General features: G+C 42.5%; 1 protein-coding gene across 1 annotated transcript in view; it reads right to left on the minus strand.

The window, feature by feature from the left end:
• Positions 1 to 15,298, minus strand: part of SLC16A12 (solute carrier family 16 member 12) — a 73,487-nt gene that overhangs the window by 16,440 nt on the left and 41,749 nt on the right. The window contains exon 2 of the mRNA XM_032432380.1: positions 7,940 to 8,189. Within this exon, the coding sequence (XP_032288271.1) occupies positions 7,940 to 8,049 (110 nt within the window). The 5' untranslated portion in view covers positions 8,050 to 8,189. The remainder of the gene's footprint in view (positions 1 to 7,939; positions 8,190 to 15,298) is intronic.

Here is a 15,298-nt window from a genome sequence, read left to right on the forward strand (position 1 = left end):
CATTTTCATTTTGCACTGGGCCCTGCAGTTATGTTGCGGGTCCTGGGGATGGGAAAGGGAAAAGGGGCAGTAGGGGGTGCTAAGTACTAAGTCCCAGCAAACACTGGACTGCAGTCTGATGCACAGAGTACAGAGTAGCCCACACTTGTGGAAGGAGGGGATGGAAGCTGGATGAGGCAGAGGGAGAGGCCAAGTTGTGATGCAGGACTGACAAATCTTCCCCAATCCCAGAGGCTCTGTGCATCTCCCTCGATCCATACCGGTATGTGGGTGTCCCTGGAAAGGCGTGCTCTCAGGAGAGGTAGCCCTCCCGCGGGTGAGGGGGAGCCCGGGCGCACTGACAGCTGCAGGTGGTCTGCGGATGGACACGCTGCTGCTGACGCTGTCTGAGAGGCACACCTCTGTGTTCACCGCCCTGAGTACCGTAGGTGACTATCTGTCACGGGGTGTAAAAAGTAGCCCTTCTGCATCCACTGATGTAAGAAGCCAGACAACACGCTGCAGTGGATCTGATGCTAGATGAATCATTAGATCAGAGTTTGGAGTACTGCAACACAGTCATAGGTAATGATATGCAGAATCGTGACATAAACTACCGGGCTGATCATTTGCATTTCAATTTAATTAAAATATTGCAGAGCTTTTTTAAAAGCATGAATTAACTGCAACAGCCTTAATCTAGTTTTAATTCAGTGCAACAGCAACAAAAAACTCTGTGATGTTTCTTAAAATCTTTTTGTAAAAGATGTATTTATTTATCTGAGAGAGAGAGGGCGTCTGAGGGGGTAGGAGGGGGGGAGGGAGAGAATCTCAAGCAGACTCCCCACTGAGCGTGGAGCCCTATGTGGGGCTCATTTTCACAACCCTGAGATCATGACCTGAGCCAAAATCAAGAGTCAGATAGATGCTTAACTGACAGCCACCCAGACACCCCATGTTTCTTAACATCTTAAAGATTGCTTGACCAGCACTAAAAAGTCTATTATTTTCTCCTAACCACAAGGACTTCAATTAAAGAGAATAATAACTTCTTGGATATAGCCTCATTTTTTAAAAAAGATTTTATTTATTTATCTAGAGAGAGAGAGAGAGAGCATGTGCGTGAGCGGGGGCAGGAGGGATAGGCAGAGGGAAAGAGAGAGAAACCCAAGCAGACTCTGCTCTGAGTGTAGAGCCCAGTGCAGGGCTCGATCCCACACCCCAAGATCATGATCTGAGCCAAAATCAAGAGTTGGGAGCTCAACCAACTAAGCCACTCGGGTGCCTCTTGGATATAGCTGCATTATCAAAATTGTTAAGTCATCCTTAGCCCAGGCTTCTCAATGCAAGTACTGCTGACATTTTAGTCATATTGTCCTGTGCATCAAATAGAGTTTAGCAGCATCCCTGGCCTTTAGCCCAAATGCCTCCAAACATTGACAAATGTCCGTTGGAAACCAAAATCAGCCTGGTTGAGAATCTACTCTATGGTCAAGTTTTACTTATTCTACCTTATACATATCTCTCAAATGCCTCCATATCTCTGCATCCCCCTTATTCCTAATTCATGCCAATACCTCTCTCCTGGACTGCAGCCCAAACCCTCCCAACTATTCTCCCTGAACCCACATGGCTGCCTTGGGTACATTTTACACTCAGTGGTCAGAGTTACTAGAACACGAAATATATCCTGATGCTTCAAACTTTTTAACACGACTTCTGAGATCCTGCATGAGCTGGCCCTTCTTAGGGTCTCCCCCGGCTCCCCACCACTATGCATTACTCACTTCAGTCAGACTGAATGCTTCCCATGACTCTCAACACACCACCCGTACTCTTTCACACCTCTGAGCATCAAAATTTGTCTTCTTTCCTAGGATGCTCTCTCAGCCTCCCTCATTCTTTTAGTCTCAAGATAACAGTCAACTCCTCCAGGAAGGCTGAGGAGGTTTGATGCCTGAGTCTGGGTTTGATGCCTCTCTTAAATGTTTACACGACATGCGGGGCACTTACCACATGACAGGCATATAGCAATCCCCTTTGCATGTGTTTGCATTCTCCACTAGACTGCTGCTCTGTGACAGCAAAGGCCATGTCTGTCTTGTCTTGCACTTAATCCCAAATATCCAGTACACCACCTTTCATGTACTGGGCGCTCATTAAATATTGTTCAAGGTTCGAGGTATTGAAGAAAGGAGAGAAAGAAGGAAGGAAGGATTAGCATTGGTAAAGAAGTGACTGGAAGCTGAGGAAGTAAAAAAGGTTGAGTAGCAACTTCAAGGACATAAATGAGGGAAAAGGAGGAGGAAGACTGGATGGTGGCTACCCAGGAAGGTGTAGCTACAAAAAGTAGAGATGTGAAGAATCTGAGTTCGTAAGACGAATTAGTAGGAGGGAAATGCAGAAGCTGGAGAAGCAGCAGCCTAAGAAAAAAGGGTCCCAGATGATGATGACACTTTGGGATTGTAAATCAGTCTCTTCTCATCACTAAATCATTCTGAGGGATTTAATATTTGTGCGACTATGTTTGTCTCTTGTGGCTTTTTTGTTATCTTGTTTTATTGCTGTTTTGTTTTCTGCTTGATGGTTTTCTTAACTGACTTGACTAGTCATATCAGTCAAACGTTAAGTATGTAAAATTCAAAAATAACACCCAAGATTCTTATCTAAACATGTCAGCTGGTTTGCCAGAGGTAAAATTTAGTAACCACAAACATGCTTCTGATGGACTGTGACTTTCATAAAATACGGGAAGAATATTGTATAACTTCTTATTTGTTCTCAAAAGGGAAAGTACTTTTCAAATGGTAAAAGTTCATGATTTATGGCTTCTAAACATAGGTGCGGCCTCAAAGAAAACAAATGTTATCAGGAGCACATGGGCTTTTCATTCCAGAAATAATTTTTATTGTCCTTTGGAAAATTTGTGCATCTGACATGTCAGGAAAGCTGGGTCCTGATCTCTGATCCTCACACTGAGTAACTGAGAATTTTGATAATGCTTCCCCATCTATTAAATAAGCAGTTTGATAAACATAACTGGATCAGCCATAATGCATTAGATCAGGCTGCAGTAGCAAACAACTCCTAACATCCTTCAGGGGTTGATAGGCTCTATTCCTAAGAATGAGGAACAAAATATTGGGGCGCCTGCATGGCTCCAGTCGGTTAAGTGTCTGCCTTCGGCTCAGGTCATGATCTCAGGGTCCTGGGATGGAGTCCCACTCTCTACTCAGTGGGGAGTCTGCTCCTCCCTCGCCCTCCACCCCTCCCCAGCTTGTGCTTTCTCTCTCCATCACTCTCTCTCTCTCAAATAAATAAAATCTTAAAAAAAAAAAAAAGAAACAAAATATCACCCCAGTGTCATCTGGTATGAAATAACATTCTCAAAGACACTTTCTCTCAAGGGGCCAACATGCCTACTGTCTCCACTTTGCCACTCTGCTATAAAATTCTTCTTTGGCTTCTAAAGAGCTGGATGCTGACAACATCTGGTTGGGCAAGACTTTCCTCTGATTGATGCAGTTGTCCACTACATCAGGGCAGGAAGTGATCCACTGGACAGTGCAGCCTAATAGTTGAAAGAATTACTACTCACTCACCATGTGACTTTATTTTTTGTTTTTGCAGCTCTTTAATTTTTCTTATTAAAGTAAATGTGTATTATTTGTATGGTTTTCTTCTGATTTTTATTTAAATTTTAGTTAACATACAGTGCAATGTTGGCTTCAGGATAACCATGTGACTTTGGCATATCATTTGACCTCTGTGTGTTGTTCCAAGGACTAAATGATTTAATGAATGAAGGGTGCTTGGAACAATGCTAACCGGCACAGAGCAAGGACTCAGCTAACATCAGCTATTACTAACAGGAATTCAGCTGTTGTTAAAGGAGCTCCCCAGTCCCACAGGACTGTAGACATCTATTGCAAATAATAGGTCTTATAGCTGGAGGCTTTCTTCGAACATTTAAATCAACTATTGCCTTTCAAGTCAACTCCAACTCAAGCTGTCAGTTTACAAATAGAATGTCATGTAATTTCACAATGAAACATGATTCTTAAAATAGAGAATGTGTTTGCTAATAAGATATCTTGAAGAAAAACATAAGTAATCAACACACATTAATGAACAGAGAGAGAAAAGAAATAAGAAGGACAGCTTTAAGGGCCTGGACAATTTAAGCTTTATGTAAATTTCACATGGAAGGCAGCATCATCAGTTACAAGGCAAGAGCTGAAATATGATTTTAAAGTGACCTGGGTCATGACAGTAGCATCGTTCGTAAAGCAAAAACCAGGGAACAATACAGAAGTCCTTCAATAAAAATGTGTTAAATAAATTATGCTCACCTCCTCGTGATGGAATTTTAAGCATTTATTTTTCAGTGCGGTAGAACTGCATGTGCTGATATGGAAAATTTCCAAGAGATATTATTAAGCAAAACATAGTTCAAAACAGTATGTATAATATGAAAAGAATATGCTTTATATATGGATATAAGTTCTTAAAAACTTTGGGGGGCAGGTCTGAAGAAACGATTAACAAGGTTAACTTTGGGCAGTGAAACTGGCATTCAGGAAGTGAGGAGAAAAAGACTATTTTATGCATCTCTGTATTCAAATTTTTACCATCTGGATGTATGGCTTAATTTTTTTTTAAGATTTAGGGGGCCTGGGTGGCTCAGTCGTTAAGCGTCTGCCTTCGGCTCAGGTCATGATCCCAGGGTTCTGGGATCGAGCCCCGCATCGGGCTCCCTGCTCGGCGGGAAGCCTGCTTCTCCCTCTCCCACTCCCCCTGCTTGTGTTCCTTCTCTCGCTTTGTCTCTCTCTGTCAAATGAATGAATAAAATCTTAAAAAAAAAAAAAGATTTATTCATTTAGCGGCGCCTGGGTGGCTCAGTCGGTTAAACATCCTGTGCTCGAGCCCCCGCAATGGGCTCCCTGCTCCTCGGGGAGCCTGCTTCTCCCTCTGCCTGCTGCTCCCCCTGCTTGTGTTTGCAACTCTCTCTGTCAAATAAATAAATAAAATCTTTACAAAAAAGATTTATTCATTTATTTTAGAAAGAGGGAGAGAGAGAAAGAGAGCCAGAGGATGAGCAGAGGGGGAGGGAGCAGGACAAGCAGACTCCCTGCTGAGCTCAGAGCCTTATTCCCAGGACCCCGAGATCATGACCTGCGCTGAAGGCAGACGCTTAATTAGCTGAGCCACCCAGGTACCCACCCCCCCCCCCCCCCGTATGGTTTAATTTTTAAGTATACAGTTTAAATAGGAAAAAAAAAAAAAAAGACTTAATTGCCTAACAGGCACTGATCCTCTGCATTGACAAATCACCCTTGCGGTTGCTTTCCTTGGCCCGATCACCAGTCCTCTTGGCTGCTGCGTGTTCATGACATTGAGTTCCAATCCTGGCTGTGTCTTCACACTTTTCTTATCTGAGCTTAATTCTGCTCAGCTATGCCCCTCTCAGCCTCTCCCATTAACGTCTGATAAGAGGTCTTCGGCACCAGCCACAACCCTCTCCTGGTTTCTGGGTAAACCTGCAGCAGGTCGGGAACGGGGGCTGCCCACTGTGATCACCAAGGGAGTAGCAGATGAAGTGCATGGACCTGATGCAGCTGGAAACCTCTTTCTCTTGTCATTTCTTCCTGCCCAAATGCTACCCATTCTTCAAGACTTCACTCCAGGGACAACTTCTCTAGAAAGCCTGCCCTGAACTGCCGGTCAGAATGAACCCCTCTCTCACCAGTGTTATTTTACACTCTGTTTTTACCTGATGTATATTTAGCACATTTTGATTTGTATTTCAGTTATTTGTGCCTGAGTCTATGGGGTGGTGTTCCAACATCTTTGTGTTTTCGGAAGCGCCTAGATAGAGCCTTGTCCTCAGTAAATGTATAGTTATATATTAGTGAGCCTGATTTCTATTAAATCAAAGTTGAAAAAAACTTAAGGGTACAACCTAAAAAAAAATGCAAGACTTTCAGCCCTTGGTGACAGTCACGGGTTCCACTGGCAAATCCACTGTGACTGAGAAAAAACTGAGATTCAGTGTCCTGCCAAACAAGACAAGCCACACAAGATGCTAAACGAGCATTAAAGAACATCAGTAAATTAGTGTCTTTGCTCTAAGTCCTCAGTTTTCGACAGACACCTACCCCAAGTTATTTCCATAGTTCCAGAGGACAACACTCAAAGAATCCACATATCTCCCAGCCTTAATGTGTAGTTGTTTGTACATGAATTGAGGATGACCACTCTCATGACTAGTTAGCGACAGGACAGGGAGAGTAGAGAGCCTCTGTCAGAAGAATTTAGAAGCAACTGTCCCCCGGCTCCATGACTTCTCATTACTGGACGTGACAACCCTGTGGAGATTAGGAAGTAGCTTACCTTAAGACAACGATGCCATCACCAAGGCAATTTTTAAAAAACCTATGTCTGGTAAGACTATGCTGTTCAAGAGGAGAAGGTGCAGAGTGTTTGAGGGGGCAAGGAACTGACCACGGAGCTTCCTCAAAGTGCCTACATCTTGGAGCAGAACAAAGGTGAATACTGAAGCAAAGTCACTTCTCGAAATGCAAAGGCACCGAGAAAGGACATGTGTGTGGATATACACATGCATATGGAAGATCAGGCAGAAGTATGGTGTGTGTATGAGAAATAAGAGGATAGGAAAACACCTGGTTTGTGTTGGAAGGAGTCGATGGATTATGTGCGCACATACAATGGCAAATACACAAGATAAGAAGTTAAAAAAAAAAAAAGACTAGAAATCCAGTCCAGTTCTGTCCCAGCAGACCAAAACTGTGGGTAAATCACTTAACCTTTCTGAACACCAGAGTCCTAATCTATGACATGGGGCTAAATAAGCCTATTCTGCCTAAACTGCGTCATGAAGACTCCACTACCCGAAAGATATCGACCTGAGCCCTCCTTATAAAGCGCTGAACTCACTTCTAGAACTTTCCTGTCATGGAAATGATGGAAGCTTCCACATGTAAAAACCAAGAGATTCCTTTTTAACTCTAAGACTCCTACACCCAGAACACAAGATCCATGATATAGATGGAAGAAAATTCAGACTCAATACCAATCACATTATTTTAAATGAATCTATAATTTTTTAAATGATACATAATCAACCAACCTTTATTGTAGTAAAAACAAATATCCTGCTTCTTTCCTGCATTATATATTGTTATGGGGGGAAACACCGATGCTTTTATTAAGGATGTCATCAAATAAAATTTTTAGGGCAAATTACTTTGTTTCACTGCTGAAGGTGCGTTGTCAGAAAAGAACAAGGAGTTCTACTTGAATGAAAGCACATGCAGAAGAAAGAGCTAGCATATATAGATTTCAAGCATGCACTTTTTCCAAATATAAATGTGAGACGAATGAGTCCCAACATATACAGGTGTAACTCAAGCATATTCAATGCTACACCCTTGGATAAAAGAAAGAGAGGAGAAATGAACAAGTGAGAATAAGAGAAGCCTGTACTTCTACTGTTACTTTCCTTCAATCTAGAACTTAGCCTCCAGCACCATGGTCAAGTATAAAATGAAGCAGAAGAATTTAAATTCTAGGTTTGAAGCTTCCAACGGCTCAGCATCTGGTGAGTCAAGAGGTTTTCAAGGATTGTTTGGACCTTATGTACTTTTCTTTTCTGGGATGAGCTGCTTATGAAAACAAATGGCTGAAACAGCCATAACATTTAATCTAAAAATGCCCTAATGCTCCAGGTTTCTGTGCCAGATATTACAGAAGACACCACTATCCAGGACTTGCAAGTGTCAGAAAATCCCATTCCTGGCAAAGAAAAAGACATCCAAACAAAGGAAACACACACACACACATATTTTCACAATGACAGGTTCAGAAATAGAATGAAGCAGACTTAGAAGAAAAGACAAGCCAGATCATCTTAATCAATGATGAAGAGAATCCCACCTACCTGGTGACTGCCCGGGTGCAGATGGTAACAAGGAAACAGCCAGCCACGATCATCCAGCCCCAGCCTCCATCGGGAGGAGAGGTAGACCGAACTCTAGTTCCTTTGGCCATGGCTTCAATTATTTTTTCTTCTTTCTCGGGTTACTCCAATAGCCCAGTTCTGATCCTGGAAGAGATTTGCTGTCCAGTGACTTCCTCTTGGCATTCAAGATTGGCATGGAATGCTACCTGGCACATAGGTTATTGGCCATCTAAAACCAAAAATCAGGATATATTTGTATTTTATTTTCATACCCAAAGGTTGATTTTTCACTTGACAAAAATGATCATTACTTTCCTGTTAAATATGATTATTTGTAACTATGAATGCTGGACTGAGGCAAAGACCATTAGTTGTTCTTGGTACCCATTCTTCTTCTTTTTATTAAGAGATCCTCCCAAAATTTAGCCAAATCCATGTGCACCCAGTTTGATACCATATTTCCTAGCTTCTCTTGAAGGCAAATGTGGCTTCTCTTGTGGTAGATTTAGTCTAAATAAAAGGGATGGAAGAAAAAGTGATGCACCATTTCTAGTTCATGAGCTCAAAGGCAAAGGCACTTTCCTAGGACTTCCACCACCCACTTTCCCATAGACGAGCATGGATGTGGGGGTGAGACAGCTTCACCCACACAGACCAGGACGGCTCCCTGGGGGCTGGCAGAGCTACAGGGTAGAAGGAGCCTGGGTCCCCAGATGATGGTGGAGAAGGGCTGCCTCTCCAGTTCTGGACTTCACAGACCTCTACACCATTACACAAAATACCAAAAAAGCTTCCATTTTATTTGAGCCTCTGTGTTTTGGCGTCTCTCTGTTACAACAGCTTAGACCATGTCCTACTTATAACACCAAATGAGTCTGATAGTAACTTCTTTGGCATTTCTGACTAGCAATGCTATAATTTTTATTTTTTTATTTTTAAAATTTTTTCTTCAATGCTATTATTTTTTAAGTGTGTAATTAAGGCAAGAAGAGAATGACAAATAAATGAACCAGAATAGAGAGCCCAGCAGCAAGTACATAATAATTCAATATCACTAAATAAGGTAGCAGAGACTGGTGGAGATAAAAGGATTACTCACTATATCATGTTACAACTCTCCCTCTAGTTCTTAACCTTCTAGATAGGTCAGTGTTAAATGCAAAAAAAAAAAAAAAAATCATTAAAAATCTAGGTGAAAATATAGGCAAATATTTATCTGATATCTAGATAGAAGAAGGACTCCCTGAGACATAATGTAACAAACTCAGAGGAAATTTTGGTTGATTTGTCTAAATTAAAATTTAACATTTCTACATATCACAAGATGTAATAAATAAAGCCAAATGATAAACCATAGACTTGCAAAAAAAAAAAATTAGCAATACATGGTTCAAAGAAGTAATATCTGCAACATTCATTCATTCAACTACCAACACTTACTGAGCGTCTACTAGGTGCCAGGCAGTATTTCAGGGCACTGGGAATCCTTATGGTGGGCAGACTCTAAGGTACTCCTATAGTCCCGCCTCCTGTTGTTCTTTTTTTTTTGAAGATTTATTTATTTATTTATTTGACAGAGAGAGAGAGAGAGAGAGAAAGAGAGCAAGCACAAGTGGGAGGGGGTGGGGCAGAGGGAGAAGGAGAAGCAGACTCCCTGCTGAGCAAGGAGCCTGATGCGGGGCTCAATTCCAGGACCCGGAGATCATGACCTGAGCCAAAGGCAGACGCTTAATGACTGAGCCACCCGTGCCTCCTGTTGTTCTTGACTATATATAATCCCTCCCCTTGAGTGAGGGTGGGACCTGTGACTTGCTACTAACCAGAGTAGGGCACAGGTGACAGGACATGAATCTCATGTTGTGTAAGACTCAGTCTTGCTAGAAAACTTGCTCTCACTCTCCTGGTGGCCTTGAAGAACAAGCTGCCATATTGCACACTGCCTATGGAGGGGGCCACGTGGAAAGGACTGTGGGCAGCTTGTGGGAGCCAAGGACAGCCTCCAGGAGACAGCAAAAAGCTGAAGTTCTCAGTCCTACAACAAAAAAGAAACAAATTCTTCCACAACATCCCAAGTGAGCTTGGAAGCAGATTTTTTCCTGGTAAGCCTCCAGTTGAGAACACAGCTTGGCCGACATTTTGACCGTAGCCTGTGACACGCTGCGCCGAGCACCCTGTTAAGCCATCCTGGATTCTGGTCCCACAGAAACTGTGATATAAGGTGCTTCTTAAAGTATTCTTTAGCATGTCAAACAGGCTTCTGAATTATAGTTAGGGATGAATTGTGTGAGAGACAAAAATAAGAGTTTGACAGATGCTTTTTCCACTGGATGGAGCAAATTACTCAGTTGTTGGTATAATTTGATTATGATCACCAGACGAAATCCAAGGTAATATTAATTCAATGAAACATCATTTCAAATATGACAAAGCATGCATTATTTGGAACACAGCCTATGTACCACTTGGTAAATTATGGGCAAACCAAATGAATACAAATTTTTTTAAATTTTTTAAGGATTTTATTTATTCATTTGAGAGCGAGACAGAGCACAAGCAGGGGGAGAGGCAGAGGGAGAGGGAGAAGCAGGCTCTCTGCCGAGCAAGGAACCTGATGGGGGGCTTGATCCCAGGACCTGGAGATCATGACCCGAGCCAAAGGCAGATGCCCAACCGACTGAGTCCCATGAATACAAATTTTTTTAAAGAAAAGGCTCACAGTAGAATCTTGCAATCTTTAAAGCCACCCGAACAAACTGGCAGCCTGTGAGTTCAGAGAGCAAATGCAGAGCAAAGATAGTGAATGGGATTCATTCCCTCACAAGAGAGGCCCCGAGAGCTCCTTTACCCCTTCTGCCACATGAGGACACATCAGAAAGAAGGCTGTCTAGGAGAAAGGAGATGGGCTCTCACCCAAAACAATTCCGCCAGCACCTTGATCTTGAACTTCCCACCTCCAGAACTGTGAGAAATAAAGGTTTGCTCTCCAAGCCATTCAGTCGAGAGTAGTTTCGTTATAGTAGCTTAAATGGACAAAGACACCTAAAACTTTAGATCTCCCAATTCTCTTGAGAAATTTAAGTGCTAGAGATACCGGTCAGGTATTCCTTTGTGGCAGCTATCAGAGGGAGTGAAGGAGAAGCACATTCCTGGATAAGGCCTGTCTTCCCCACTTCACCCTGTCCCTGACCTCCTGTCCTGTCCTACCCTGCGGTCTCACTCACACACAACACCTGACAGGCCCCTGCAAGCAACAGCTTCTCTACTTTTGCCGATACCACGGTACCGTAAGTCAGAGTTCCTTGAACGGCCAGCTGTGAGTCACATTCATGGGGTGCATTATGTCTTGCGCTCCCTCTCACAATTTCAATGTGACCAGCCTTCAAATTCTACCCACACCTGCGTGCGCACGCACACTCACGCGCGCACACACACACACGCACACACACACTGAAATAACTCACTGCTTAGACATAAATAGGTGCCAAGTGTCACGAAATGGTAGAATCAATTGTACGAGTAAAACAGCCAAAGCTCAGAAACCTCTGCCTTGGTTTAGTTCTAGCCTCTTCATAGTTTTTCCTTTAAAATAACCCCAAGGTTAAGCTGTTTTCCAACTGAAGACTGTAAATCCACCAACATATAAATGTCCAGTATCTGGACCATCCTCAGTCAGTGCAGCCCAGTGCTGTTCAGGGATGCTGAAACAGGGGCGCCTGGGTGGCTCAGTCGGTTAAGCATCTGTCTTCGGCTCAGGTCATGATCTCAGGGTCCTGGGATTGAGTCCCCCTTTGGGATCCCTGCTCAGTGGGGAGCCTGCTTCTCCCTCTCCCTCTGCCACTCCCCCTGCTTGTGCTCTTTCCCTCTCTCTCTCTCTGTGTCAAATAAATAATCTTTAAAAAAAAAAAGAATGCTGAAACAGGCAGTGAAATGTACTGCAATAGACCAAGAATTAGAAAGTTATTCAGATTCTTTGAATAGTAATCTCATTGCTGGGAAGTTATCCTAAGAAAACAATTTAAGAGAAGATAGACACTAGGGGTGGAAAATAATAGTTGCATTATGAATAATATATAAAACAGAGACAACTTAAGTGCCCAACGACTGGGAAGTGTTTCAAGAGTTATGACACATGAACAAATGGAACAGTATCCAATCCTTTAAAACCATAAACAAGAAGATAATATTGTAATATGGCAAAACATCTATGATGTCATGTTAAGGCAAAAAGAAGTCTCTAAAACTGTGTGAGGAGAAGCTAGGTAAAACTTATGTAGAAGTTGTATATTTGCAACTATCGCAAAGAATAGAAGGATATGCAAAAAAGGTATACAGTTGCAAAGATGATGCAAAAAGGTATACAGCTGGTATAATTGTTAGGAATCATTTTCAAAATTGTATTCAATACCATTTTATATGCAGTTTTCTTAGATAGTTCAGGTCTACTCCTACGATGAAAAAAATATGAGCACAGACATTTCCTTTGTATAGTGTCTCAAGGACTAGAAAGAACCGTACCACTTATTGAAACAACACAGTGAAAATTAGGTGATTGTTCAGTAGAGGACGTGATGTACGTAACAAGCCCCAGCAAAATGAAATGTTCCGTCTCATTACAAAAATCTTAAGCATCATTAACTTTTCCTTCGCCTCTTGTGTCTCCAGATGATTCCATTTTCATTTGTTTTAGTTGAGCAACCGCTCTTTGGCATTCCCACATTTTATGAGTTAAGAACCAATTTGTGTGGATCTCCCAAAAAAATTCAATTGCAAGAATCCAAATGAGCGAGGTGAGTAACATGCCCAAGCAGTGCTGGGCTGACGGCACCGTGAACAGAGGTCTGTTGTAAGTTAAAGTCGACCTGGGTAAAACCACAGAACCGGGAACATTCTCACAGGGTTCCAGGGTGGGGAGAAGCAGCTTTGAAAGCATCGGTAGGCGGTACCATGATTCATAATTCCTCATGAACAGGCCCACTTGAGCCTCACAAGCCTCAGAGACAGGCGCTGTTTTCTCCCGTTGGTGAGGATGAAGCTGAAGCCCAGAGGAGTGAAGGGACTCACCTGGCAGTGCTACATGGACATACAGGTGGAGACGAGGGACCCTCGCAGATTTTGGACAGTGCGCTTGCCCATCCGCCCTCCAGATTTCCAAACGGCTATTGGGCACAGCTGTCAACAAGCCATACAAACAAGGGTAAAGCTTGAGCACCCATTCGTGTGGGTGATCATGACAGAAGAGTAAAGCTTGAGCACCCATTCGTGAGTGATCATGACAGAAGAAAGGGGGAGGAAGCCCACAGCCTAACACAAGGGTATACTGACCAAAAAACCACTCGTGTTTCTTTCAAAACAGGTCATTTAATAGATTTCTATGTATTCAGAAGAAAAGCACAGGTTAGACAAGGCTAACGTAGTTTCATGGAGACTTTGGAGCAGCCTGCACTTCCCCTAGGATATTAGCCTGCACATTCTTATAAATAATTAACTGCCCTGATATGGCACAAATATAAGAAAAAAGTCCTTTACTGAGTTAATAGTATACCGAAAACTATACGCAAAGGAAACGTGTTACCATCAGGTGATTCTTCATTTTACTAATCAGCCTCCAATTTATTTCATTTGACATCCAACCACTAAAGTATAATTGCATTCTGCATCTCATTCTGGTTTCAGAAAAACCTTTTTGGAACAAGAGAGACTCTATATCATGATGTTCTTCTAAGATTACTCCTTAATAGTACAAATTAGGATATATGCTCATTTTCACATCCTCCTCCTTGCTTTAAAAAAATCTAACCATTTGCAAGGGTGCCTGAGTGGCTCAGTTGGTTAAGCATCTGCTTTGGGTTCAGGTAATGATCCTGGGGTCCTGGGATCAAGCCCTGTGTTGACTACCCACTCAGTGGGGAGTCTGCTTCTCCCTCTCTCTCTGTCCCTCCCCCCATTTGTGCTTTCTCTCTCACTCGCTCTCTCTCAAATAAAATCTTTAAAAAAAGTTTTTGTACTATTCTTACAACTTTTCTATAAATATGATATTATTTCTGGGGTGTCTGGGTAGCTCAGTTGGCTAAGCATCCAACTCTTGATCTCAGCTCAGGTCTATGATCTCAGGGTCCTGGGATCAGGCTCCCTGCTCAGGGGGGCGTCTGCTTCTCTCTCCGCACTCTGTCTCTCCCCACTGCTCATGCTTTCTCTCTCTCTCTCTCTCAAATAAATAAATAAAATCTTTTTAAAAAAATCTAATCATTTGCAAAGAATTCTTGCTAACAATCAATAACTTTCCAGGAAAGCCTTGCATTTGTGGGGCAAATCCTTCATATTGTCCTCCGTAAAGTTTTCTGAAGTGATCTCTTCTGTCCGTAGAAGACTTCCGTACCTCTTACGGTCAGTGCGCTGCTACAGAAAAGTTGACAGTGGTCCCGGAACCACTTGTTTTGTTAGGGCTCCCAACACTATCTTTCTTGCTCTTTCCTTCCTCCATTCCCTTTTACTTCCAGTGCCTTAACCTTTAGCTGTACCCTTCTTTATAAATTGCTTTGCAGCCACAAAACAGATAAAGGTATGTGGGGGAAAGATATCAAGGGCGAGAATTAAGACCATTGGGTCTAAGTGACACAACGTAGTTGTATGACCCTGTGCAAATCACTTCCTCTCTCCTACCATTTCCTAATCTCTAAAACCAGGGAGTTGAATTACTGTTTATCCTTCAAACCAGGTGACTGATTATTAGGTATCTCTTCCCTCATGTGTGAGTTACCTGGTCAACCAGGCACTCTCAGTAAACCGATGGTTCTACTCTTTGTTTTTACTTAAGAATCATGAAATTTGCCAGTCTCTCTCATTTTTGAGGCATTTCCAAAATACTCCTGTACTCTAGATAGTATTTTTGGAATATCTCTTGAGGTATTTATTACCTTTTGTTGGCAAGCTGGTTTTTTCTCCCCGGCCCCCTTCTCTTATTAAGGCTAAGCCAAGAAGTTTATTACTGTAAGAAACAAGAAAACGAGTCCCATCCATAATAAATTCATCCATAAATAAGGAATCATAGGCTTGTGCTGAAGGGGAAGTTTCTACTGCACAAAGGGAAAGTAGTTTCCTAATTCCTCACCATACCACTTATCTACCCCTGGTCAAGACTTAAGAGAATTGGAAGTGCAGCCCTGAAAAACCTAGGCAGCTCATCACTTTTCCTTTTAAAAAACCTTTCGCCCTTCCTCTCTGGGTAGTCTTCTACAGGACACAGTGAGGACAGAAGGCAATACCTGGAGACCAGCAAGATGAGTGTCACCCGCAGAATGCCTAGACACCAATACCGAGGAAAGCCCTGCTTAGGCCAAT

The sequence above is a fragment of the Phoca vitulina genome, unplaced genomic scaffold (genome assembly GCF_004348235.1).
Source record: "Phoca vitulina isolate PV1807 unplaced genomic scaffold, GSC_HSeal_1.0 scaffold48, whole genome shotgun sequence".
In the NCBI taxonomy this organism is placed as follows: Eukaryota; Metazoa; Chordata; class Mammalia; order Carnivora; family Phocidae; genus Phoca; species Phoca vitulina.